The sequence below is a fragment of the Suncus etruscus genome, chromosome 11 (genome assembly GCF_024139225.1).
Source record: "Suncus etruscus isolate mSunEtr1 chromosome 11, mSunEtr1.pri.cur, whole genome shotgun sequence".
Classification (NCBI taxonomy): Eukaryota; Metazoa; Chordata; class Mammalia; order Eulipotyphla; family Soricidae; genus Suncus; species Suncus etruscus.
Genome location: NC_064858.1, coordinates 26,224,862 through 26,252,511, shown reverse-complemented (window position 1 = coordinate 26,252,511; position 27,650 = coordinate 26,224,862). Strand labels below are relative to the sequence as shown.

The 27,650-nt window shown below is 34.4% G+C and overlaps 1 protein-coding gene and 1 pseudogene across 10 annotated transcripts in view; one reads left to right on the top strand and one right to left on the bottom strand.

The window, feature by feature from the left end:
* The window catches only part of C2CD5 (C2 calcium dependent domain containing 5), a 110,555-nt gene that overhangs the window by 56,373 nt on the left and 26,532 nt on the right, over positions 1–27,650 (bottom strand). For 3 of the 10 annotated variants that reach the window (XM_049783781.1, XM_049783782.1, XM_049783784.1), the window contains exons 6-9: positions 27,432–27,630; positions 22,660–22,784; positions 14,967–15,052; positions 8,077–8,185 (exon numbers count right to left, since the gene is read on the bottom strand). In XM_049783781.1, coding sequence (XP_049639738.1) covers positions 8,077–8,185; positions 14,967–15,052; positions 22,660–22,784; positions 27,432–27,630 — 519 coding nt within the window. Of the gene's footprint in view, positions 1–5,160; positions 5,227–8,076; positions 8,186–14,332; positions 14,366–14,966; positions 15,053–16,565; positions 16,746–21,578; positions 21,731–22,659; positions 22,785–27,431; positions 27,631–27,650 lie in introns of those variants that run through there. The other 7 variants (XM_049783779.1, XM_049783783.1, XM_049783778.1 and 4 more) reach the window with 6 other exon arrangements.
* Positions 19,225–19,323, top strand: LOC126023659 (uncharacterized; annotated as a pseudogene).

The following is a 27,650-nucleotide window of genomic DNA, read 5'->3' as shown; positions in this document are numbered from 1 at the left end:
CACAAAACTGGGGGAAATACTGACAAAAGCAGACTATGTGCACATGTCTATATGGATTTTCTCTTTTTCTTTTTCTTTTTTGGTATTTTTGAGACCCGGCAACACTCAGGAGTTACTCCTGGCTCAGAGGACCATTTGGAATGCCGGGTATCAAGCCCGCATCTGTCCTGAGTCAGCCACGTGCAAGGCAAACACCCTACCACTGTGCTACCATTCTGGCCCAATATATGGATTTTCTTACAGATCAACTGACTTACACTGTTAAAATTAATACTTAAAATCACTTTTCTAGGTTATAATTAACTTCTGCCCCAAAATAAGGTAATATACATAGACAACCAGTATTTTGATGACTAGGTAAAAATAGTAAGTCTTTCTAAATTTAGACCACTGAGCTATAGTTTGTCTTATTACTAGTAAAACTTGATGATAAGGCTGTTTAAAACACTTTGTGAAAAGAATTCTAAAAGATGAAAGAAAAGTTATCTTTGTGGGGAGAGAGGGTGGGAAATGAGATTTCTGCAAGCTAGCCTTGAATATAAAAGAAAGTTTTAGAGACTTGTGTCCCTGCTGTTATGAGTGCAGGAGAAAGTCATCCAGGTCAAACAACCTGTCTAGGCTAATAGCGCCATAAACATTGCAACCACTATCTTTACGTGCTTCCTGATTTAATGCCATCTTTGCATGCCATCCAAATCAATGATGCCATGTACTTTGTGACTGTTGTCTCTGCATACCATCATGTTGCTGTAATGTCTAAATTGTGTTACCCACATTCTGTTTCCCACCTAAAGTTTACTCTTAAAAGCCTCGTCCCTATCTTCAATAAACGAAGTCCATTGGTCTGACAATGTTTCCCTGTGAGTGGTCTGTGGCTCACAGTCTTCCCTCTCTTTCCCTAGTCTGGCCTAGAGGCCACTGGCTGGAAAAGACCCTTACCCACCCTTGCATTGGCCTCATTGGGGGACCTGGCGCCAGAACCCTACATATCTTGTTTTAACTCTCTGGACTTAAACATTTGTTCTTTAAAATATTTAGGGCAGAGATATAGCTCAATGATTGAACATATACTTTCCTTATGGGGTAGGGAGGTCCTGGCGGGGGACTGAGTTCAACTCCAGCACTACATGGTTCCCTAAGTACCACTGGAAGTGTTCCCTAAGCACAAAGCCAAAGCCAGTATTAGTCCCCACACTGTGAGGTATGGCCCAAGAACACACACACACACGTTTTTATATATAAAGATTATATATATATATCTCATATATATATATATATATGACATATATTTATAACTGAGGAGCAGAAATGCCACCCGTTTTGCTCAGCAATCCAACATAAGGTCTATCTGGGCTTACCAAAGCCAAGCAAAGATATCAGTTGTTGGTGGGGTTAGTGATGTGTCTTAGGCAGTCTTAGGGGGCCCAGGGACCCAGCCTCCCTGTGAATATATTATGTCATATGGAAGGGCAATCCTCATATCATAGTGTGAGGATAGAGCTGCACAGTAAGTAACCTAAGCCTGTTCATTAATTCATTATTGGGACTGGGAGAACTAATTCATTGGTAGCAAAAGATAGAGAAAGGGGGTAGATATGAGGCAAAGCTTCCCAGTGATTCATTCCAAGACTTGCTAAAATAAATGAGACTTTTGTTAAAATAAATAAATTCTACCATGGAGGGAAAAAATATATATTATATATATAAAACTTTAGATACTTTCATTGGTATACTGAAGGAAAAAACTGAGAAGGAAAAAAGATTATAATCATTTGAGAAAACACCTCTAGAGGTAGGACTATGAAAATTTACTCCAGATTTTAATTCGACCTACAGAAGACAAATTTATAAAGGTAGGTTCTCTTGCTTTCGCTCTCTTTTAACCCTCTCTTTCTTTTTCATTTACAACATTCTACCACTGATTAGCAAGTCCTAAGCCAGCATGGTCTAGTTAAACAATGGCACAATTCCCTTTGATTTTATCTCAGAAATACTGCTGTGCTTCCTTTTGCTCATGTACAGAATGAGAATAGTATTTCACCTCAGATTTCTGCTCTGGGGAGTGAATGTCGTACAATGTGCTTAAAAGATGCCTGGAACAGAGTAGTCCCTAAGTGGGAACAGAGTAATCCCTAATGCTCTAGAAGTTTTAGCTCTCCAGTCCCCAACAAATCCAAGGTGACTTAATTTGTTCAGACTACACCAGCTATTAACTACTATATCTGTTTCTAGTTATGCTGCCTTCAAACCTTCGCTGCAACCCAGAGTCAAAGATTTGTCTTGCCTTATTCCTCATCCTGGTACCTCATATGTAAGGCTTGTATATGCTCTATCTCCTTCCCAGTAACAAGACTCATCTTGCCTGTCTTAGTGTCTGTTGTTGAGCCAGAAATATAAGCAGCAAAGTAAGATATTATTTTCAAAATAGTCTTTCAAAAAAGTCTTATACCTTGCGTTCCCTTCTTCCCATTCTAAAAATATTTTCTTCTATAACAGTATTCAACACAAAGTAAGAGAGCAAGCAGGAGAAAAAGGGTCAGAGGGAAAATAGCTAATATAAAGGTGACATTTTGTACACAAGAGTCAAACAACTTCATAAGTATAAAGTAACTATATCAATATTATCAAATAAGTCCTTAGAAGGAGGTGATGCTCCAAAAACACCATGTGATATATAGCACCAAGTAACTGTCTGAAAATAAAAATCTATATAAAACACCTGGATAGCTATCAAAACTGATTTTAACTAGCTTCAGGAGCCAGAGAAAACTTATGGGAGTAAGGCACCCATGTTCCATGAGGTAGAAACCACTTTAATTCATGGCACCACCAGCAGCGACTCCTGAGTGACCAAATCAGTAACAGCCCGCCTCTCAGCACCACCACATATGGCCCAACCTCAAAAAAGAATTACCCTGCAAAGCTTCTCTGCCATGGAGTTATATAATGCTTTCTCCTTTAATTGTGTCCTATATCACACCATACCAAATACTACTTCCATATTTTTCCAAACTCTGAGCTTCCTGATAGCAGGGGTGGAGGATCAGCATCTTTGCATACCTATTAGTTAGCCTGCATGGCATAAAACAAAATCTCAAAAGTACTTGAAAAAAAATACTGAGCAATATGAAAAGCTTTCCTATATCCATCCACACCAAAATGTTTCTAAAATAAGAATGTCCAGAGATGAATGTTAAATATGACCATTTTTCTGAGATGATGATGATGATTAAACTAATGGCATATTACATTGTAAAACTTTATGACAGAAAACCTCCAAAATATAAAACAGATGAGCATTTTCTGGTTCAATAAATACCAGTAAGAAATGCTTTTTCTTAATGAAAGCCAAATTCTTCATTTTCTATCATTACAAAGAATAGTGTTAGCCAGTCTCTAATTACAGAGAATACATAAATAACTTTAACGTATTTACTAAATGGACCGCACTTTCCACCCTAATTATCAAGCTATTTTTCTAAATTATTATCAAAATCATCCTGCTTTCCAAAGATGTACCACAAGGACCCAATTCTAACACCTCAACCAAATTCAAAAGATTTCATCATTTACATTTTTTAAACATTCTATAACTAATGCCCATTTTTCCCATATAATTCTCACATGACTTTATTTTAAATGATGGCAAGATAAACTTCTATCTTATTCATGTTTCCCCTTGCCAAATTCTATAATTCCTCTTAGATGAAACCAAATCTCTACTATCACTATAAGATTTTATTTGTTTTTTTTTTTCTTCTTTAAAGACTTCCATCGAATACACCTTCTATTCTACACATCTTGGCACTGACAAGGCTATAGCTTCTTTTTTTTTTATAGCTTCTTAAATTATTAATGAACTATCATCTTTCAATGTTTCTTCCTCTTGCAATTAGGTGTTTCTGTCCTGCCACTAACCTAATATGCCTGTTTCCAAAGCACATTCTTATTTCTTTCTATTCAGCAGGTGTTTTTAATTTCCTGCTAAAAAAAATATCAACTATGAAGAATATATCAAAAATAGTTGTCTCATTCCTAATCAGTATGATAACATGGTGGCAAAAACTTAGATAGGAAATAGAAGTGATTTCCCTAAAGATTTACCAATTAATGTCAGTCTTAATCTGCAAAGGCTGGACCCGATCAGATTGTTTATTAGACTGAATTGAGGTAAATCTGCAAGATGAACATGAGTTACTTCATAGTAAAACATGCATTACTTACATCAGAAATTATACCTCGGACTCCTAAGGACAAAAAGGTTTACAATATTGAAAATATTATGGGATATTATCTAAAACACTTAAGCCTCCCGGTGTTTCTGTTTTTCATTTTTCTTTATTAATATTTTCTGACACAAAGAACTAAAATTGTTCTTCAAGTAAGATATCAGATCCTGGCAATAAATTCAAATGTTTCTGTTATTTATTTAATTCTGAATTAAGTAACAAAATTTAGATATTTATATTACTAAGTCAAAATGTTTTTTATCTAAAAAACATTGGCTTTGGCTCTATACCACATCATCAGCTGTAAAACTAAGTTTAATTTCTTTCAAAACTATAAAACTATTCATATGCAAAATAACTTACAAAGAAAAATTATATTCTTACATTGAAGGGGGAAAGAAGAATACTAGTTAAAAAAAAAAAAGCTGACAATCCTCCCAAAATCTGTTCTTACTTACCAAACTTTGGTAGGATTAAAGGATTTGCTAGGATTATAAATAAAAATATTATTAAAGTTTATAATATTAATAAAACAAAATCATTCAAACTAAAGTTTAAGCATACTTTAAGATCAAGCTAGTCACTTTATACTTAAAAAATTAACATCTCAGTGATGATAAAGCTAGTGGTTGTCATTTACCTGATATGAATTAACTGTCCAAAATCTATGATAATAATTTAAAATAATCATTCAGAAAGTTAATTACCTAACAAATGCTACTATAATTAATATTTCTACCATTTTAATTTACGTTAACTTATTTTTATATTTGTACTTCCATGGGAATTATAAATGATAAAAATATGTTGCAGAAAGTATCTTGTAACTCAATTGACATTAAGCCTATTTAATCTACAACATTTCTAAAAACTTCACTGAGCTGCCATAATTTTTGTCAGGATATGTATTACTGAATGACCATTAAAATACCTGAATTGAAACTATTCCAGTCTAGCAGTTTGTAAGGTCTTGTGTTACCCATAATTCCGACAAAGGCTGAGTTCAAAACAGCAAATTAGTAGATCAGTTTTAGGTGCAGAATAGTAGAAATAAAACAAAAACACTATAAACAGAACACAATTGACAATAGCCACTCGACAGGAACTGGAAAGACACAGATAGCAGAGTTAATAAGAAGTAGAAATAGAAGGGAAGAAGGAGCATGCTGTCATAATCTAACATTAGCTAATTAAGGCAATTACCTGATTTTTAAAACCAACCCATTTTCCCCTTCTTATATTACCTATTTGCTTAATATCTAACAAAGAAATTCTGAAAAAAGAAAACAATTCCAAAATAATCTTCCCTAGAGTCAGCATGTAATTGTGGTTTTAAAATAAGACTTTTTTCTTCTACACTTGGTATTAAATTAAAAATTTTCCATATTCACTAGTCAAAAAACAGCTGCAAGATTTGTTTAAGAATGCAAATATGGCACTTTTAACATAACCACATGTATCTTGGTCCATAAGTTTCTCTAGTACAGAAATTCAGTGTCATACAATTGAATCATATGGTAAATACTAATCTAGAATTTGTTTCCAATTAAGCCTTTTCCAACAAATTAATTTGTTTATAAGTAATTATTTAAGGGACATAGATGAAAATTAAGAAAATGTTCCATTTTAGTAGAAAATACACATAAAAGATATTCCAAAGAGTATAATAAGTATATCAAAATTATATGTCGGAGTCATTAGAATTTGTCAATAGTTTGCATTTATGTGAAAATAAAAATGAAAATTTAACTCATATACCATTACATTTTCTGTATATACATCTATATCCTTTTGGGAAATAGCCTTAGTAACTGAGAATTTCTACATTTTAACTGAAAAAAATTGTGCTAGGGGCAGAGAGGAAGAGAATGGTCTAGCCAGTAACAACAATATACAAATATCCAATAATAAGAGTTTCTGATTCCAATCCCAAAGCTAGATTCTTTCATTTTCTACTAGCTATAATGAACATATAAGTAAAATATCCACTTCCCCCATGCCCACAGAAGTTTTTTTGTAAAAAAAAAAAGTAATATAATTTTAAATAACAATTCTTTACTTAAATTTGGATACATTCTATTTTCCTTTGACATTCTATAGTTTACTCAGAGTGCATGGGAAAAAAAAAGAAAAAGAAAAACGTTTTCAATAAATAGAATATATCATAATTGAAGACATTCCTAAAATCATTTTTGGAGCTCTCATATCAGTTTGTACCATCGAGTAAGTCAATATACCAAAGCAATACAAGTTAACTAGCCCTTGGTCAAACAATCAGTATCTGGTCTCTTAACTCAAACCTTCCTTGCATTTTCCATATGATTCAAGTTCCTAAACTTAAAATAGGGAATGGGGGAGAAAGTAAAGGGGATGGGGAACAGGGCACAAAGAGAGTAGAGGGGTTAAGGCACTTACTTGCCTTATATCTCACTGATCCTACTTCAAATCTCCAGCACCACAAATGGTTCCCCAGGCATCACCAGAGATTACTCCTGAGCATAGAATCAGGAATAGTCCCTGAGCATTGCTGGGTACCCTACCTCCCCCACAGATGAGAAACTTGGAATAATCTTCGAGTCTCAATGCATTAAATTGGCAACAATATGATTTTCAATTAATTATGATAGAATTTATGCATAGTATAAGAAAAAAAGAGATTTTTAAATTAACCAAAAAAAAAAAAAAAAGAATCAGGGCAGGGTTTGGGGGAATCAAATAAACCAGAAAAGAAATAAAAGCACACCCATGCTTCAAAGACCAACTCAAAATTAGCATTGAATAATCCTAAATAGAATTGCTTTTCTTAAGTTTTACTCAAGGTCTAAAAAAACTCCGTTCTATTTCCTTGTAATTACTAACTCAAATGGCATCAAATTACAGGGCAAAACTTAAAATATCTTTTTTTTTATTTTAAATTTTTCACTCTGTAGCCTCAAAAATCATTAAGCACAATGTCACCATGTTTTGCATACCATAATTTCAAAGCATTTCATTCTTTGTTCAGCAGTCAGTATAAGCCTCAGGAAGAGGTTAATGGAAACGATCAATTAAATTTTTTCAAAAATATATGTACATATGATAAGAGGCCTGATACTACTTCAAATTTAAGGTAAATCATCTATATAATAAATGACTTGTGCCAATTACTAGGCATTTAGTCAATGAGAGGAACAAGAGGAACAAAGCTCCCACAATTTAGTAATACTTTTATATTAAGAAAAAACTCCAAGGCATTTCTTTTGAATGCAACGACCTGAAATTATTGCATGCTAACATCTTCTTTTCAATCATTTTTACCATGATTTAAAGAAGTGAGATAAAACTATCATTCACTATTATTCACTTAGATACAAGTCACTGCATACAAGAAACCAAAGAATCAGCCAGAGGTGCTATAGAGTACTTATAACTAAGATTTTAAAGAATGCTTCTTTTATAAATAAGCAAATTACTTGAATTATCTATAAGATTACTGCAAGTGAAGAGATTGATATCTTATATTAATGCTCATAGAAGTCAAATTGTGAAAACTTGTCATCTGGCTGGGTCAAAGAAAATAGCTAACTCAAAAATTACTCAAAGTGATACACAGGCCAAAAACAAATTGATATTTGGGGGAATTTTTAGAAAAAAAAAAAGAATTAAAATATACTTCTGCATTAGTTTTCATTAAGATTACTACAAATCTTTTAAAGCGACATGTACAAATTTAACACTTTTTTTTACTTATCTTCTCATATTTCATTTTAAAAAACTATAAAAGTCATCATAAAAATCATTATAAAAGTTTTAACCATCACAATGTAAATGAACAAAAATACTGAAAACAAACTCCTTAAGAACATACCAGGATTATGAATACGATCCAAGAGCTTCACTGAGCGCGCACTGACAACGCCCCCAACATGCACAAGAAATCCAGGAGGAAAAGCCGTCAGAGTGAAAAATGGGAATTCCTAGTAACAAGAATAAAGGGAAAGAAAAACTGAGTGTGCGAAGTATTTTTTTTAATATATCAGGTGCATGCTAAATATTTATTCAATAAGGAAATAAGTTATATCCCCAATGAAGGGCTACCAATTACACCTTACATATGCTTTGCAATTAAGTCCACTTAGACATTTACTGTTCCAAATCTATTTTCTATATATGTCCTGTTATGCAGAATTCAAACACTGCTTTTGTAAACCCTCAGTAAAATAAAGAAATAAAAAGTGTTCTCAGAATTTTAATATGAGGGATTTAAATACATTCTTCCTTAACCCTGACAGGTCCCTCAACCCAAATTCCTTCCTCCTAATATATTCCCCAGCAGGGAGTATTACCAGCCCCAATCCATACTCCATTCTAGGCCACTGGCATCTGAAAGCTGACAGAAAAAAGTGGGACTAAAGACAGCAGGAGGGTGATGGGAAGTGTGAGTTAAGAGAAGGTGATATGTGGGATTTTTTTTTCATCCTATCTAACAACACTGCAGCAGCAGGAGAAAATAGTGTGGTACATAAATGTATAGTAAGAAAAGGAGGAAGATGACAGAAAGGAAAGCAATGAAACTGGGCAAGTTCTTCTAAGGTTCATTCTCCCATTCTCTCTCAAGGAGATAAAACACCTCAATGTAGACATAAGGGGAAACCTGAAAGTGAATCGTAGATAAAATATCTACTGAAACAGCTTCCAGTAGAAAATGGGAGATTCTATGGCTTCCACATACAGAAGTAGTCTCATTGTGAAAACTAGATGAAAATAAAGGGAAACTTCCGATTAACTTTTCCAGCTGCAAGATACCAGTGGCCTCCTACACTATCCAAAAATGAAACAGAACTGGAAAGCGAGCAAAACAGAGCTCTCAACAATCCAGCGAACTGTCCAGTGTCAAGGGTGCTAAAGTTATACACTTAAATACACAAGAATCCCACAGACTATACTCACACTGGGAAATAGGGCATTATACGTACAGTATTTTAAGAACATGTTCAAAGATTTTTCTGAACCAGAACAGATTAAATGCAGCAAATGAAAGCTATGGAGGGCACACAATCTACTAGAAGCAAGCACATTCCAGACAGCTGCTTAAAACTTGAAGACTACAAGGTCATCCAAGGCTAATTCACAAAGCATGATGCACAGCAACTCAGAATCATCAGTACAAAGGCAGTCTTGCACATCTCAGTCAGCCACAAAGCCACAGTGTAATAAAGCAATTTAATGTGTGTGTACATATATTAACATATAAACTGAAAATAATTTTTTTCAGTTGGAATTTAGAGCTATTCTCTAAATCAACAAGAACAAAAAATTCCTGAGCTATGCTGAAAAAGGGGGGGTGGAGCCAGAGCAATAGTACAGCAGGTAGGGTGTTTCCTTGCACTAGGCTATCCCAGGTTCGATCCCTGGCATTCCATTCGGTTCCTGAGCCTCCTAGGATTAATTTCTGAATGCAGTAGAGCCAGGAGTAACCCCTGAGCACCACCAGGTATGGCCAAGATTAAAAAAAAAAAAAAAAGGGGGAAGAAGAAAAAAAAGGGGAAGGTCTAGTGGACCAGTTTGGTCCAACTGATAGGCAGAAAAAAAAAGGAAAGAGGGAATTTTATTTAAACGTATTATAAAAGGTTTAATCAAAATGCCTCCTTATTCCTACCTCAGTTCCTTTAGTTTAAATATTAAATGAGAAATGTTATAGATAAGCTGACATTATTAGAAACTTGAGTTAAAATTAATTAAATCATCTCTTAGGTCTTTTTGGGTTTTTTCCTCTTTAACTTAAAGAACCCTAAAGTTTGAAATTTTCCATTGGTAAATCTGAAGCATATGATAGATAGTATCACAAAATAAAAAGCATTTTATTTGTTCTACTTAAGTATTTTTAACATCTAGACAAAATTAAAAAGTCCTCAAAAATTTTCTAAATGAAAAATAGTTCTAGCTTCTGAACCTGAGAAATAGAAGAGATAAAGTCACATAATGGAAAAGATCTACACATAAAATTGTAAACAGGAAAAAAAAAATCAGAACCTGAATGACTTTCCTTTTTAAGATTCTTTTACCCCCAACTTCAGAAGATGGGATACAGGGACAAAAAGAGAAAGGACATAAAGTTGAGGTGTTCATAGAGAAAAGAGAGGGTGGGGAGTAGGAGCCCAGAGGCAGAAATAAAGTTGTCCACTGAAAGTCTGTCCTACAGCCCAGATGAAGTTTATCTAGGCAGTTTTGTCTACACAAATCTCAGTGGTGTTGTTATATAATCCAAATGCCCTGTACTGACTCAGAAGAGTAGCTACATTAAAGCAGTCTGTGGAAGGCATGATCACAGCCACATCACAGAGACTATTAAGAGCTTACCATGTGGTGGCACTGCAAAGCATCCCAAACTATGCTTCATAATCTCCTACCTGAAGAGGGAGATACCAGTATTTCCATGATATGGGGGGAAAAATGGGAGATCAAGAGGGTCTTGTCTTATCCTGTAAGAATAGCAGGTAGGGTGTTTGCCTTGCACCCAACTGATCAGAACTTGATCACCAAGCACTGCATATGGTCCTTCAGCACTGCCAGGAGTGATCCCTGAGTACCATCAGAATAGCCCCAAACCCAATTCACAGCCCCCAAATGGTGGATCATTCATTCTATTGCTATACTCTTCCCAAGTTACTAACCTTATCATCTGATTCAATGTCATTTTTAGTAAAAACATGACGTTAAGAAATTGACTTTAATTACTACATCTGGTAAATTGACATGTTTTCTTCCACTAAGAAGAGTTTTCTAAGTCCTGTCCAAGCACATACTGCTTGTACTGACCAGATAGGGATCAGACAACAGAAGTCTTTGTTTTTCCCCATAGAAACTAGGTAAGATTCTGATATAATTTGTTCTGTTTTGTTTGGGAACCACACCCAACTGTGCTCTTACTCCTGGCTCTGTGTTCAGGGATCACTCCTGGTAGTGCTTAGGAGACCATATTAGATGCCTAGGATTGAACTTGGGTGGAATTTGTGCAAGGAAATTACCCTACCCTCTGTAGTATGGTACTGGCACTAACACTCTGACATAATTCAAGAGCAATCAGAACAAATCTATGTGATAAATAGTATTTATTCAAGGGTAGGCTAGATTTAAAAAAAATGAGAATATAATGGATAATTTCTGAGAGATTTAAGTAATTTTAGCCAAATGTGATTTTTATTATCCCAAGAAACCAGAGTAAATCTTTAGATATAGAACACCATACCAGATCCCTATTATGATTAATTGAACACTTTTGCTTCTACTTTTGAAAAGATAACTAAAAAACTGCTTTAGATCAATATTCTTAAGACTGTATTTCTTCTAATAATTTTATCGAAAAGTTCCAATGGTGATATACATTTTAGAAATATTGGATTAATCCTACTAATTTTTTGGGGGGTCACAACCAGCAGCGCTCAGGGGTTTACTCCTGGGTCCACGCTCAGAAATTACTCCTGACAGGCTTGTGGGACCATATGGGATGTCGGGATTTGAACCACCATCCTCCTGCATGAAAGGCAAATGCCTTACCTCCATGCTATCTCGCCGGCCCCAGATCCTACTAATTTCTTTACTGAAGAAAAATATCTATCATAGACTATTAAAAAGGACTTGGTTTTTCTTATAAAAATTTTTGTTGAAAAACAAATTAATTTCTTTATATAAAACAGTTTAAAAATAAAACTAAAATCTGAGAGAGAGAGAGAGAGAGAGAGAGAGAGAGAGAGAGAGAGAGAGAGAGAGAAAAACGTCTGCCATGATGCAGGTGGAGGGGAGAAAAAAAGGAAAACAGACGGTGGGAGAAAACTGGGGACACGGGTGGCAGGAAATGGGCACTAGTGAAGGGATGGGTGTTGGACACTATGATTTTATGTCCAATCAAACCCAATCATGAACAACTTTGTGGTGATTTAATTAAAATATTGATTTTAAAAAAAGACTTAACTCTTAATTAAGTTTTGTTTGTTTGGGGCCAGGCCCAGCAGTGGTGCTCAGGGATCACTCTGGGTGAGACTCAGGGTCACAGAGTGCAAAGGATTAAATCTAGGTTAGCCACATGCAAGACAAGAGTCTCTATTCACTCACTGTACTACAGTTCTTATCCCTCTAAATAACTTCTTTTATTCATCATCTCTTAATGTGATACCAAAATTTCCTCAATTTATTTTTAAGGTTTTTACGACTCAATAAAAAAAGTTATTTTTGAGAATGGCTTTTGAATAATCCATTCTATAAAATTGTTGGGCAAATGTTTCTCTTCCCTCAAGAAAAATTTAAAAACTATATAATTTATTATGAGTAGCAAGGGATAGTAATTAGTATTTTTTTTTGGTTTTTGGGCCACACCCAGCAGTGCTCAGGGGTTACTCCTGGCTGTCTGGTCAGAAATAGCTCCTGGCAGGCACGGGGTACCATATGGGACACCGGGATTCGAACCAATCACCTTTGGTCTGGATCAGCTGCTTGCAAGGTAAATGCCGCTGTGCTCTCCTCCAGGCCCAGTAATTAGTATTTTTAAATGAATATAAAAGTGTTTTGAGTGGCCAGCGAGGTGGCTCTAGAGGTAAGGTGTCTGCCTTGCAAGCGCTAGCCAAGGAAGGACCGCGGTTCGATCCCCCGGCATCCCATATAGTCCCCCAAGCCAGGGGCAATTTCTGAGTGCTTAGCTAGGAGTAACCCCTGAGCATCAAACGGGTGTGGCTCGAAAAAAAACAAAAAAAAAACAAAAAGTGTTTTGAGCAAACCATGTTGTGTTCAATTTGGCAATAAATTAAAACATATCTGAACACATAAAATGAGAAGTTTCCATTGTTCTTTACAATTTTTTCCAAAACCAAGGGCAATCACAGATCAAAAGAAAAGCCCAAGATGGTACTACATTTTCAAATTTTATGTACACAGGATATGAAAATAGTCTCATAAATTCAGTTACCTGCTACTTCAAAATTAGGTAACAAATATATTATCAACTCAAGGTTTGCAAAGTTGTAAATAAAAATTATAGTCACACATTTATGATTAATTCCATGATTATCTAATGTGGAAACATTAACACCTTGGGTGTTCATTGTATTAATGCACCCAAAATTTTAAGGATGTTTCAAAGCATATTTAAAAACAAACTTTATCCAAAATTTTTACACTGATTTTAAAATTTCCTTGAAAGCTAAATGCTTTGATAAATTCTTAGTATGTAATCACAGGCAAAAATAAACTAGCAAAAATCTTACTCTATCATAGTTCCAGGCAATTCAAGTGTTTCTGGTCATGTCTACATCTGTAGTTAAGATTAAAGGGAATTCTCCTAGTATGAGGTACTCAGTAGAGAATATAAAGTTGAGGGGCAAGAGGGTAAGTATACAATAAGACCATTCTGGTGAAAAAAAAATGCTAAAAAGTCACACACATATAATCACTCTGCCTGTCTTATGTTTTCAGCTACATATTCTCTGGAGCTGGCTTTAATGATTTAAATTAGGTGAACTTATAATATAGAAGTTACTACACTTGCAAATTACAAGAGCAGCTGAAAGGTAAATGCTGTTTGACAGCAAATAACTAGGTACAGCTCTAGTCTCATGATTAAGTTCATTCTCTCTAGCACTATGCAAAACTACAGTGTATAGACATAATTTTAGCATAAGATATCTAAATAACTGTTGTATTTATTTGTAACAATAGGATCAGAAAACCACTACTCTCAAAACCCAAGGAAAAAATAGCTCTGTGTTCAAAATACCTCTTAACAAGTTATTTCCTATCTCCTCTTATACTTTTTTTAACTCCTGGTATAAAATGGTACATGTATGAAAATCCTCTAGACACAATTTTGAAACTGGACATAATGAAAGCCATGGAACTTGCCTTAACATAACTGACACAACATAGACAATCATGCACTGTTTTAGGTAAATAGAAAAAAAAGCAAAAAATATAAACCTCATAGTGCTATTAAATTAAAAAAAGATTTTTCAACTATTCATAATGAAAAGAAAAAAGCTGGCAACATGTTATAAGCTTAAATAAAACTTAGATGATCAAAACAAAGGAAGCTACCAATATAAGAAACAGGAGCTCACACAAGTACAGAAACGTACCCGCCTTCTACAGAACCTATGAGGCGATCCTCCCTTAGCAATGAAATTTAAGAAAAAAAATAGAGAAAAATATAATCCAAAAACATTATTCATTTTCCATTTCACAGATTTGAATATTAAACATCTAATAATTAAACTAGATGAACTGACATACTGAATAGAAATTGTTTCTATTAATTTGCAGTAATCTGCAATCTGTATACTTCTTATACCAAGACATTAGTGAAAAGATAATCTCAGAAAACAAATATATAAATTATTTTAAATATAATTCAACACAATTCAATCATACTATAATTTTATATACATTCACATAATTGAATTCAATATAATGTTTTCTGGGGAAATGTCCACTTTTCCCTTTTATGTTTTATAACTAACATAAAATTAGAAGCGAGTTCATCGTTCACAGATTTCCAAATAGAATGTTCTTCATACAAAATTCAAAGGGTAAACAGGAAGCTATAGAATTATCCCATGTAGAAAATAATTACCCATCTTTATCTTTGATACCTTAAACAAATTTTTTCATTTTAAAACCACAGATGTAGATAGTTTAGGAAAATAACTTAAGGAAGGAAGCATGACCATAAAATCATTGAACAGTGTAAAAATAAAGAACATTGAATCTTACCCTCTGTTCCAAGGCTGACTGAGTCTGCTGTCTTAAAAGTGCTTTAAATGGACCCCCTTCTTTTCCAGCACTCCCACTGCCCATTCCTACAGAACATTAGTACATAAAGAACAACCAAGAGAAAATAAACTGACATAGAAAGTTTAATTGCATTCATACTCATAAGCATCATGAGTCAAAACTGTTAAAAATAATGCAGACATTTCATGTACTTGGGATGACAACTAAGAACATATTTTACTCAACAAAGTTTTCTTTGTAAAAGCAAGATTTTGAAAGAGCTATTCATCACAGCTAACTTTAGAGTTCATGTGTTCTAGAATTTATTTTTAAAATTATGTTATGGTAGTGAATTTTAGATCATATACAAAAGTTGAGTCATTAATAAAGTAATCAAAATAATACCAACTGCTCTAACAAGTTTTATATTTGAAGACATATGAGATACATTAAATGTTTATTTTAAAATAAATAGAGAAATGCAGTAATTGTGCTTATTTAAAATATAAAATATTAAAAAGAGTGAGGCAACTTTAAAATAGTCAAGTCTATTTTTTTATTACTTCCTATTTCTAAACATAATGATGGCAAAACAGTCTTACTTTTCAAAACTCATTTGTAAAAATCAACATAAAAGTTTTAAATGAAAAAATCACAAACATGTAATAAACACATCACAAATGTAACATAGTATGGATGAAAAATTATATTTCCCAAGTCTCATATATATTTTTGAAGGCTTAATTTTAAATTTTTTTCTCTATTTTACTCTTTTGTTAATACCAAAAGACAAACTAATGTCAAATAATTACAGCAAGCATGGCACAGGTAAGAAACCTCTTTTAAAACTAAAGATAGCCAAGCTGAGTGTAGTGACTAAGAAAATAAACACTTTTACCTTTACATTTTTAGCTGTTCTTGGATAAGGAAACAAAGGTTAGCATGTGTATAGTCCCATTTTGGTCTTTAAATTTTGCTTTTAAAAAAATACACCTCATTTTGAGAGACTATACCATACTAAACATAGAAATTAAGCTCAGATCTTTGTGTGAAAGCTTTTTGAGAGCCACAAAATAAAATGTAATTTTGCTGATAAATTAAATATCAGAAAATATAACAGAAGTATTTGAAAATTCATACAATGGACAAGAAAAAATAAAGGATAATGAAAGACTTTACCAAAATCAAATGTAAACTGATTCAAACAGAATAATTCATTCATGTAGCAATATGGCCAAGCAACATGGTATAGTTCCAACATGAATGGAGTAGGTGTGAGGGGAAAGAATGAAGAATATCAAAAACAGAACCTCTATTAATGAGAGCCTCACACTTACTGGAAATATGCAAATTTATGTTCACAAACATGAACATTTTTAATATGCAAAAATGTTTTCAGAATAGTCACAATCTCCCATCAAATAATGTTCAACCATATCTCATAATTTTCATCATAATTTTAATCATTTCTTTACTAATAAGAAATATTAGGACATCCTGTGCAAAACATCCTCTAATTCTTTATAGCATAACAGAAATTTATTTTCAAAACTGATTTGAAATAAAGGGTTTAAAAAAGCTGACATAATGTGATCCTACCAGAAGCAGCCAGGAACAGCTCTTCACTGAAAGAAACACTTTTCCTCAGAACTGGGCTGACAAGGCTAGAATGATGAGGGGAGGAGAGGAGGAGACAGGACTGTCTAAGATGAAGGGGACCACAAGAGAGAGAGGGGGAGCTGGGACTCGGGTAAATCCTACGTCTCTGTGGGTAAGGTGCTGTGGAGGAAAGTAGCAGAGAAAAGATGCAGATTCAGAAGATGATCAGAAAATGCAAGATAAGGAAAGCAATGATGAAGCAAAACATAACAGTAAAGATGAATTTTAAAATATATACACATATTACACTGAGCATATGAAATCATTGCAAGACCATTGATCCAACATAATATAAACAACAGGCAAGCTTAAAACGTAACAAAACCTTGTAAATTCTTGATTAAAAAAAGTTCTTATTAAAAATTTTTAAATCACAACTGATGACTTCTTGTCATTCATTTTGAGCTGATTTTTAAATTAATTCAATTTCCTGTCTGGAATGTAGATAGTTAAAGTGTACATTAAAAAACCTTCTTTGAGACAGAAATTTGCTACCTCAAAAATAAACACTTAAAATGACCAGGAACAGCAATTTCAATTGTTTCCCCCCTCAAAAACAAAACAAAACAAAACAAAAAAAAAAAACAACAACCTATTATGAGTATTATAATTGAATCTACATTTACTTTAGGCAGAGAAATGCCATTATTAAACAAAATATTAATTTCTATCCAGTTAATTCATTTTTGGGGGTACAGTTGGAATGCTGCTCTGAAGGTGCAAGGTCTCATCTTTGATCCCTAGCATCACTGAGACTCAGTAGCAACAGCTCAATGGTGGGGGGAGGGGTCAAAAAAAGTTGCAAATAAAATTCAACTTCAATTACATATGAAATCTATATACTAACATTAGCGTTCTAAAATTTATTTCCTGTTACTTGGAGGAAGGTGGAAACAAAACCTTTTGTCAAAAATTAGACCCAATAGAAAAAAGTGTTTTTGAAAAGAAAAACTATGTGAAAAGCAGAAGGATTTTTTTGCACACCTTCCCCCCTTTTTATTTTATTTATTAAGCAGAAGGATTTAATTATGAAGATAAAAAGTAACTTTCACGGCCGGAGAGATAGCATGGAGGTAAGGTGTTTGCCTTTCATGCAGAAAGTCGGTGGTTCGAATCCCGGCATCCCATATGGTCCCCCGAGCCTGCCAGGAGCGATTTCTGAGCGTAGAGCCAGGAGGAACCCCTGAGCACTGCCGGGTGTGACCCAAAAAAAAAAAAAAAAAGTAACTTTCGCAATCTAAGCTTATTCTAGCTTTGGCTCCTTTACATGTTTTCATTACAATCAGCATATTTATTCTTTCTCTAGAGATTAATTTTGTATAGAGGTAAATTAGAAGGCAGAGAATCATTTTTTTTAATTTGACTTTAAGAATTATTAGACAATCATAACTTCAACACTTTAAATCTCCACAAAAAAGAAAAGGCAATACAATAAAGATAAAATAAATCTCCACAAAAAAGTATGAGCGCTGATCAGGAGAACCTGAAGCTATTTAGAGGCTCATGAATGAGAAAGGGCCAAAAATACCAAACATTGTTTTATGTCCTATTTAACCACACTGTTAAAGCAACAAATTACACATTAAAAAAAAATGGACCTGATTTAGAGAAAGCTAATAGAATAGAATAGAAATATAGAAAAATGATATGTTGTAAATGAAATTTTCCAACCTAAAAATTTAGAGCTAGGAAATAAAAGCAAACAAGTTTCCACTGAGAAGATAATCCTGACTGCCTACTAGAAGCTAACAGAAGAGAGGTCTGCTCAGTCACTTGTCACATGACACATTTTTTTGAGATTGATGTGGCCTTCATGATGAACTGAAGATAAAAACAAAAACAGAAAAACCAAGGAAATACTTTTAAAAAATGTATTTGTGGTCTGGCAAAGAAAACTATTATTGAAAAAATGGCTTAGAATCTACTAAGAACATCAATGGGCAAAGCTTTAAAATATTTTTAGAAACTTTATTCTTCAGAGCCAGAGAGAGAGAGTTTACAAGACCACTTGCCTTGTAAGTGGTCAACCTAGATTTGATCCATGGCATCACATGATCTCTGAGCACAACCACACACACACAAACACACACACACATTTATTCTTAAAATACTATCCTAAGTACTATTTTGACTGTTATAATATTTAATTTCAAAGTTTCATTTTTTTTAATGTTAGTTTTTTTGGCCATATCCAAAAATGCTCAGGAGTTATTCCTGGCTCAGCACTCAAGATTTTCTCCTTGGGGAATTAGGGAAATATAGGATTTCCAGGCATCAAACCCAAGTCAACCACATGTAAGAAAAGTTCCCTACCCACCATACTACTGCTCCAGCCACTCTTATTCCTTTTTTTTTTAAGTCGCTAAAATTTGAATGGCTGTTTTATAGCATAAATACTATTAAGATACTGCATTTCAAAGTACCAAATAATATCAAAATAAAACTATTCTTAGACATCATTCATAATTTTAATGTATTAAAATTTTATTATTTAAATATCTTTACACATTGTGACTACATTTATAAAATAGAAAGGAAACATACAAAATTTTATGGATTAAAAATGGATTAAAAATTTTATTCTTAAAAAAAATTTATTGTGTCGCTTTGGCAGCACATATACTAAAATTGGAACGATACAGAGAAGATTAGCATGCACAAGGATGACACGCAAATTCGTGAAGCGTTCCATATTTAAAAAAAATTATTCTTTAATACCTTTACACTTTGTGACTACATTTATAAAATAGAAAGGAAACATACAATTTTTTTAAAAGTCCTTTCTGGTCCAGAGCCATGGTACAACGGGTAGAATGTTTGCCTTGTACACAGCTGACCTTGGTTTGATATCTCAAGCACCACCAGTCATAATCCCTGAGCACTGTTGGGTGTGCCCTTCCAAAAAAAAAAAAAAAAAAAAAGCAGCATTGATTTAGAAATTAGATTTCCTTCTTATTATTTTCATTGTTTCACTGATGCCTTCAATCTGGAGTCACTTTATAAAATTGTTAAAAATAGTAAATCTTATATTTTAAATAACATAAAATATGAACTTTTAAAAAAATGCATTCATCATTCTGGCCAGTAAACTGCTAGGCAAAATAACAGTATTTTCATAAATTTCAGACTATTTGTTTTTAACTTTTTTTTTTTTTTTGGTTTTTGGAGTCACACCCGGCAGTGCTCAGGGGTTATTCCTGGCTCCATGCTCAGAAATTGCTCCTGGCAGGCACGGGGGACCATATGGGACGCCGGGATTCAAACCAATGACCTTCTGCATGAAAGGCAAACGCCTTACCCCCATGCTATCTCTCCGGCCCCTGTTTTTAACTTTAATATCTACTTTTTCCTTAAAAAGAATAATTTAGCTGTGCTGATGCAAAAAAATTATACTATCCTTTTTAATTTTAGAGTTATCCCCATCTTTCCCTTAAAATGTATTACCTTATGTTACCTCTTATTTATGCATTTTTTTCTATAAAGTCAAATAGGGGGAGATGTGGGATTACTGGGATTAATCTCCCACCCTCTAGGTGTGGCCATTTTCCTTCAGATGGAAAGGAAGTCTCCCTCTTGTGTTTCCTTGGAACTAGCTGCTCTTTAGGAGGTAAGGGCATGTGGAGGAACTTCCGAAAATCCTTTTCTCTTCCCCCCCCCCAAAAAAAAAATATATATATAAAGTAATAATTTAGGTACTTGGGGAAATAGCTCAAAAGGGCAAGGCCACAAGCTTTGCATGTGGGAGGACTGAGCTTGATACTAGGTATCTTGCCTGAGAACTATTGGATGTGAGTCCATGCCAGTAGTCCCTGAGCATCACTGAGTGTAGCCTCAAATAAAAAAAAAATAAAGTTGTCATCATCATCATTTAGGGAATAAGGGATACAGTAAAGCACATGCAATGCATGTGTGAGAACCTGGTTTTGGTCACTGGCACCACAAGAGAACAAACCAAAAAAAGTACTGAATATGTCAATGAGATCATTTTAGTTTAAGAAGTATAAAACTAATATGATTTATCAACTTTTTACTATAAACATTCATAAAGATCATCAAAATACAAACAGGAAAGGGGAAAAAAATAAGTTTTTGTTTGTTTGGATTTAGAGACCACACCTGACTTGGCTCTGGAACTGCTGTCTCTACTAAGCGTCACTCGTGGTAGTGATAAGGGAACTATGAGGTGCTGCGGTAAATGGTAAATCTAAACTCTGAAATATGTTAGAATAATTAAAAGTGCTATTTATACAGTAAGGCTAGCAAAACCAAATGTCATAAAAAATATTAATATATAGCTACAGCTAATTAACCATTTCTGTTATTCTGAAGGCCTTTATTTTTATAAATAACAAGATCTCATCATTAAATTCAGAAAAAAATAACAAATTAAAAAATAATCAATGCTTGGGGTCAGAGCGGTGGTGCAAGCGGTAGGGTGTTTGCCTTGCCCGTGCTAAACTAGGGCGGACCATGGTTTGATCCCACATGGTCCCCAGTAGTGATTTCTGAGTGCAGAGCCAGGAGTAACTGGAGTAACCCCTGAGCTGTCACTGGGTATGACACACACACACACACACACACACACACACACACACACACGGATGCAAAAAGAAGTGGACTGCAATACACTGCTGTCACTTTCCATTCAAACACTTTACTCTTAATTAGAGCATGAAATGAAAAATACCTCTATGCAAAATTAAAATCTGACTAAATCAAATCTGACTAATCAACACTGGATAAATCTCCCTGTGCAAGATCATTTTCAAAGCACACAAAATGTCAGTATTTCCACTACAGGAACCTAAAAGGATCTGCATTCACATGAGCTTTTAAACTTAAATGCCAAAACAGGAAGAAAGGCTTGGATGGAAAGCTAATAAGAAACAAAAACAAATATAAAAAAAAAAGTAAATAAAACGGAAAACATAAAAGTGGGCAGAGGCGCCTTACCAGTTTTGGGTGTCAAACTCAAATCTGTGTCAGATGAAGAGGACTGTCGACTGTAGGACTTGGAAGGTGAAAAGGAATAAGTTTGGTTTTTCAGAGGGGTAGAGGGTCCTGATGAGTGAGTATTGGGATTGGGATCTTCATTGAAGGGAAGCCTGCCAGAAGAAGGTGGAGAAATATTAAGTAATCATGCGCCCGAAAACCTGATGGACGGCAGCATGATCCACGCACCAGGCAAAAACTGGGGAGGGCAAGCTGTCATTTCTCACAGGTAGAGTTGGGAATGAGGTCAGAGAGAACCAGTTGCTGCTTAACCATTCATCATTCTCCAGATAAATAATTATCTGCATTGAAACAGTTCCTAAGCCGAGTTAAAAAAAAAAAAAAAGCCAAAATAGCGTGAAATGACAGACTTAGGGAGTAAAAATATTAAAAGGAGAAATCAAAAGAATACATGATTGAAAATATTTTCAAATAAACAATGTTTTTTAAGTCACAAAAGAAAAAAATGATGACTGCAAGTGGTGTGTGTAAATATCCGTAACTGCTTTTATATTTGCACACAGTTATTATCCAAAGAAAAATGTTTCCTTATCCTATAGCATCTGAGTGCCACAGCTAAAAACACATTTGAGGAAGGAATATAGCTACAGAGAAACTGCATTTTTGCAAAATCATTGCTTACCTGTTTTCCAATAGGTCTCTTCCACAGAATAAAACCAGCCCCTATGTAATAGGTTTTTGTACATGGAGAAAATGAGCGATTTGGCAGCTAATGCATTTCAAATCCAATCAGCAACTTGACTTCTAGTCCAAGCAAGACAGAAATAATTGCCCCAAATGCACGATAGGGTGCTTAGTGATCTATGGAAGAGACTTTGGAAGCTGGAAGAACACTCGCTTCCATGGTGTCAGAGCCTCACTGGTGACTAAAGACAGGATTTCTTCACTGCAGCTGGACTTCAAGCAAGAAAAGGAAGAAGCAAAGCCGTGGGTACGTGCCTAGCTACCTGCCTGCCTGCCCTCTGCAGCCACTGTGCCCGTGGCCTGCCTTCCCCAGCTCTGAAGTCTGAGCGTCTCGTACCAGTGTAGATGAGAGTGGGAACAGACACAGAGAAGTTCTGAGTAAGTCGTGAGCCAGTAGCAGTGTGAATTGGGCTGTTGTGAGTCGAGCGGCATCCATGGCTTGGAGGATGAACCAGCGGAGACCTGAGGGAATTTGCGGTCACAGTGGAAGAAAAGAAAACAATACATACAATAGATAGCAAAGTTACGTTAAAATTATTTCAAAGGAGCTTTTAGTTAGGGAAAAAAGATTTCTTTCAAGCATGCAGAAATCAAGTTGGAATTAAGGAGGAATAGCTCAATATTAATGTTAAGCCATAGCTGTAAAGGATCAGATTAATAATGTGAGTTTAAAAAGTGGCAAGCGGAACTATCTGTGGAATGGTTTGACAAAACTATGGTCAGATTTTAAATTGATTTCAGATGATTGCTATTATTTGATTACCACAAAATGTCTTATGCAGCATTTAAGGGAGAAAACGCCCACATAAGTAAAGTGAAATATTAAGTACTTACATTGATCTATATTTAATAGATTTACCTTGAGAAGTAAGATAGGAATAATTGCTGACATAATCAGTTAAAATTTTCTATAAGGAAAGCTACCTGTATTGTTTCTGTCTAACGTCTCAAGACAGGAATAACTTTAAGAATATGAAAAATGACAGCATTAAAAAGGGACAAGTAAACTAAACAGATAAAAGAAGAGAGAAGAGTAATAGTTTTACCAGCACAAATATATATAGCTTGAAATTTTAGTTTACTGGGAATAAAGCAATGGGTCACAGTTTTTAAAAACTTCTTTAAGAAGCTGAGGAAAGCTCAATGGGAGGAGCACACATAAGCAAGGCTCTGAGTTTGATGTCTAGTACTACACACTTGCCCCCACCCCTTCCCCTGCTACCAGTACTACCAAGTTTGGACCTAATGGTCCTTAGCACCACTGAGCTTAATCGATTCTTTCTCATCTGCCTATGCTACCTGTCATACTCAGTGCTGCCAGGAAGGAGTCCCCTGTCCCTTGAGCACTGCTTGGGAAACCCCCACTCACAAAAAAAAAAAAAAAACTGAATAGACCAATGTAATTTTTTCTGTGTATGATATAGATCTTTTTAAATATTAAAAGAATTTATTAAACTACATTCTGCATTGAAAATGTGTTGAAATTCTATTCAGCAATAGACCACCACTATGAATTTGTGTACATGTATCTGGTTCACATGCAAAGGCATACATATATACTCATGCAACACTGAAAATCTTCAAGAAGAAATATAGCTGAAAGAGCGTAGTAGAATAGAGGACCAATGAATGTAAATGAGCACCCATGATTTCATATTCACTTCTGGTTCACTATGTGTCACCTGTTTATGCATAATTAATTAGGGGAAGTACTCCTATATTAAAAGCTATCACTTCGTTTTTTTGTTTTGTTTTTGTTTGTTCGTTTGTGGGCCACACCGAATGTTGCTAAGGGGTTACTCCTGGCTCTGCATAAAGGAATTACACCTAGTGGTGCTGGGGGTGGGGGAAACCCTATGAGATACCAGGGATCAAACCTGGTCAGCCACACACAAGGCAAATGCTCTACTCAGTGTACTATTGCTCGGGCCCCTCAGTTCCCATTTCCAGAACTCAAATTAAAAGCAGGCTAAGGATGCAACTTTTCTTGGCTTTTCAATTATCCACTGAACATTCTTTCAAAATCATAACTCCAAAGCTAAAAACATAAGCTATTATTAATTGGCAGTAATTGTCTTTAATAGTCTCGGGACTAATTTCTCAAAATATTACTACTTTTATTATAGGAGAGATATTTCTACTTTTGCTGCTAGTTTAAATTTACTATTTGAAAAAAAATGAAACCTCTCACTGCTATCTATTTTTTTTTAAATTGGACAAACAACTAAAATTTTGTAATTTCTTTGTTATAGCGACTAACAGACATTAATGTCTATAAACCAGTGTCATATGAAGGAGAATTGAGAACTAAAGCCTCTATAAAAGTATTTAATTTTTTTAAGTAGAAAGGGCAATAAATCATTTAAATGCATTTCTAACACCAAGATAGACCAGTCTATCTTAGACAACTCCAGAGATTTATATCTTACATTTCATTAAACATCTACAAATGAAAGATACCATACTGATGAAAGAGAATAAACCACTCACCAAGTCAAAATAAAATGAACACTGTAAAATGTTCAATTTAAAATCAAAATACACTACATCATAGCCATAATATACTCTTGAATTTCTAATTCCTACTAGTCTCCAGCAAAGGTTCCCTTACTGAACTTAATTTCTAAAATTAAACCCAGTCAGAGAGAAACATAATCCAAACTACCTTTCATCAAATTCTTGTCTAGTATCAACAATGCTATAATTAAATACTAGATTATAATCAGCTGAATCATAAGATAATTTTAAACTACCACCAACTTAATTTATTATCAAAATACAAAGAAATTGGCTGAATAGAATCAATCTACAGATTCATTTATTTGGTTATTTTTAATCACTTGACTAGTAATCGTCAGAAAACCTTAATGAGATAAATTAAATTCTTCATGGTGTGAATACTTGAAAACTTAAAGCAAATGGTTACCAAAAAGAAAAGTAAGAAGAAAAAGTACAGTCACAAAAAAATGTGTATTAACAGAACTCAATTTGAATGCAGGCAAAACATATTCCCTCTACTCTCCACACACAATTCTAAGATACCAACAATACAATTTTCTTTCTCCATCAAATAATTTTGTAAAAAGATAAAAACTTCTGATAAAACAGGCACAAAATTTAAGCCCCTTCAAGAAGTATAGATAAAAGTGGAGCAAGGGGAGAAAAACGGGTGGGTGCTTTAATTAAACTTGCTAAAAAAAAAAGAAGATTATTGATCCTAACTCCTCAAAAAGTGACTCCTCCCATCTGACTTCCCCTAAAGTGACTCCTCTCATCTGACTTCCCCTATGCAGCAACATGCACTTCATATCTTAAGACATTTTAATTAGAATATAAGCAAATCTTTAGTTAAAACAGTTCATGAGTCTGTGTTTCCTAATAAAATTAAGCAGTGTTCCCTCTTGTGATTAAAATTAACTAAGAGGACATTACAAGTTTTGTGTGTCTGTGTTTTTTTTTAAAGAATAAGCTTAAAGAGAAAAATTTCTCATGACTGCCATTGCTTTCCAGTCAACCTTCTTTGATCTAAGCTGGGAAGAATTTCAGAATCTCTGAGTAATGGAATTCGGACTACTTGTTGGTCTAAGAAAAGTAAAAAAATATAAACATTGAGGAAAGATGCATTAAAAGGCAGAAAAAGATGCATTAAAAGCAGCAGAAGCTTTTTCTCTCACCTTCCCTTCCACTATCCCTCCCTTGCTCTTTCCTTTTTCTTCCCTTCCTTCCTTCCTTTACTTCCTTTCCTTCATTCCTTTCCATCCTTCCTTCTTTCCTCCCTTTTATCCTTTCTTTTCTTCCTTCTCTCCTTCCTTTTTCTTTTCCTTCCTTTTTTCCTTCTTCCTTTTCTTCCTTTTCTTCCTTCCTTCCTTCCTTCCCTCCTTCCTTTCCTTCTTCCTTCCTCCCTCTTTTCCTTCCTTAATAAAGGCCTTAGCTCTGTGCTTAGGGATCACTCAAAAAGATAAAAATAAATAAATAAATAAATAAACAAACGTTACCACACACCTGGAGCTATGCGTCCTTCACTACAGCTTGCATTATGTTCGATAAATATCCATGTTCTACACTAAAAGCAAAATTACTGACCTGCACTTTCTGGTCATTTACTGAAAAAAATTGTTGGCCCTTTTTAACTAAAAGAATTTCTAGATTAAGGCTTCTCGTGAAACCTTTTAAGGACAGAACAAGTCCCTTCACTGTCCTGATGGTCCTGAGCAGTCTCAGTCAGCCATTCTAGGACCCAACAAAAGAAAGAGGTTTTTCTCTTCCACTCCAAACACTACAACAAAAAAGAATCTTCATTTCAAAACATCCCCTACTGACATTAATGATGGCACATAAATCAAATCTAGACAACAGAGTAGTTATTTTGGTCACACAGTCCTTTAGATCAACTATGACAAACTCTTGTGTTTGATAAGCAAAATAAAATAATAATAAATTATATGGCAAATGCTTAAATAGTTACTAACTTTTGAAAGAAAACATTTGCTAGTATCTACTTTAAACAATCTCCAATATTACCTTTTGCACACAATTATTTATATAAACTTCTTGAACTCAGCAAACATTGGTGTTTGGTTCCCCAAACAAGTCAATATTTTCCTCTGACTATACTAGGATATTGAAAATAAAGGTAACCGAACTATCAGCTACAGTGCTTTAAGCGTACCTCAAAGAATAAGCGAAATAAACAGTGAATTTATGTCTCACATATACACTGCCTAAAGAACTACACCAACTTTTAATTTTGCATAGCTTAAATTTCCTATCAATACAATAGAAATTGGGATCAGAGAAGCACGTGGGTAGGGAGCTTGCCTTGCAAGTAGCCAACGAGGATTCGATTCCCAAGCCTGCCAGGAGTGAGTGATTTCTAAATGCAGAGCCAGGGATAACCCCTAAGTAACACCAGGTGTGGCCCAAAAGAAATAAAATGTTAGGACTAACTAAAAAGTTTTAAGTTTCAAATTGTGCTAGTTCATCTCTTATAAAAAAATCTGGAATAGGAAAAAAAATATGTAGAACCACTCTACTCAAATGTTTGAAATCAAATGAAAATAAGTAAAAGGCAAAAACCTCCATTAAAACAATTCACTGATTCATACTTACTCCTTCATGTCTTTGGATGGGGAATTGCATGCAGGAAGGAATGCTGCTGGGCTACTTAATTTATCCAGAGTACAGGCTGTTCCTATGGCTCGTACCACTAACCCAGATTCGCCTTCCAGATCAAAACACTGTAAATATCCAACAACCGCATTTCCTCTCATTTCCAGCACTTTCAAGCCAATCTTCCTCTGGAGTTCACCTACAAAGGGAAAAAATATG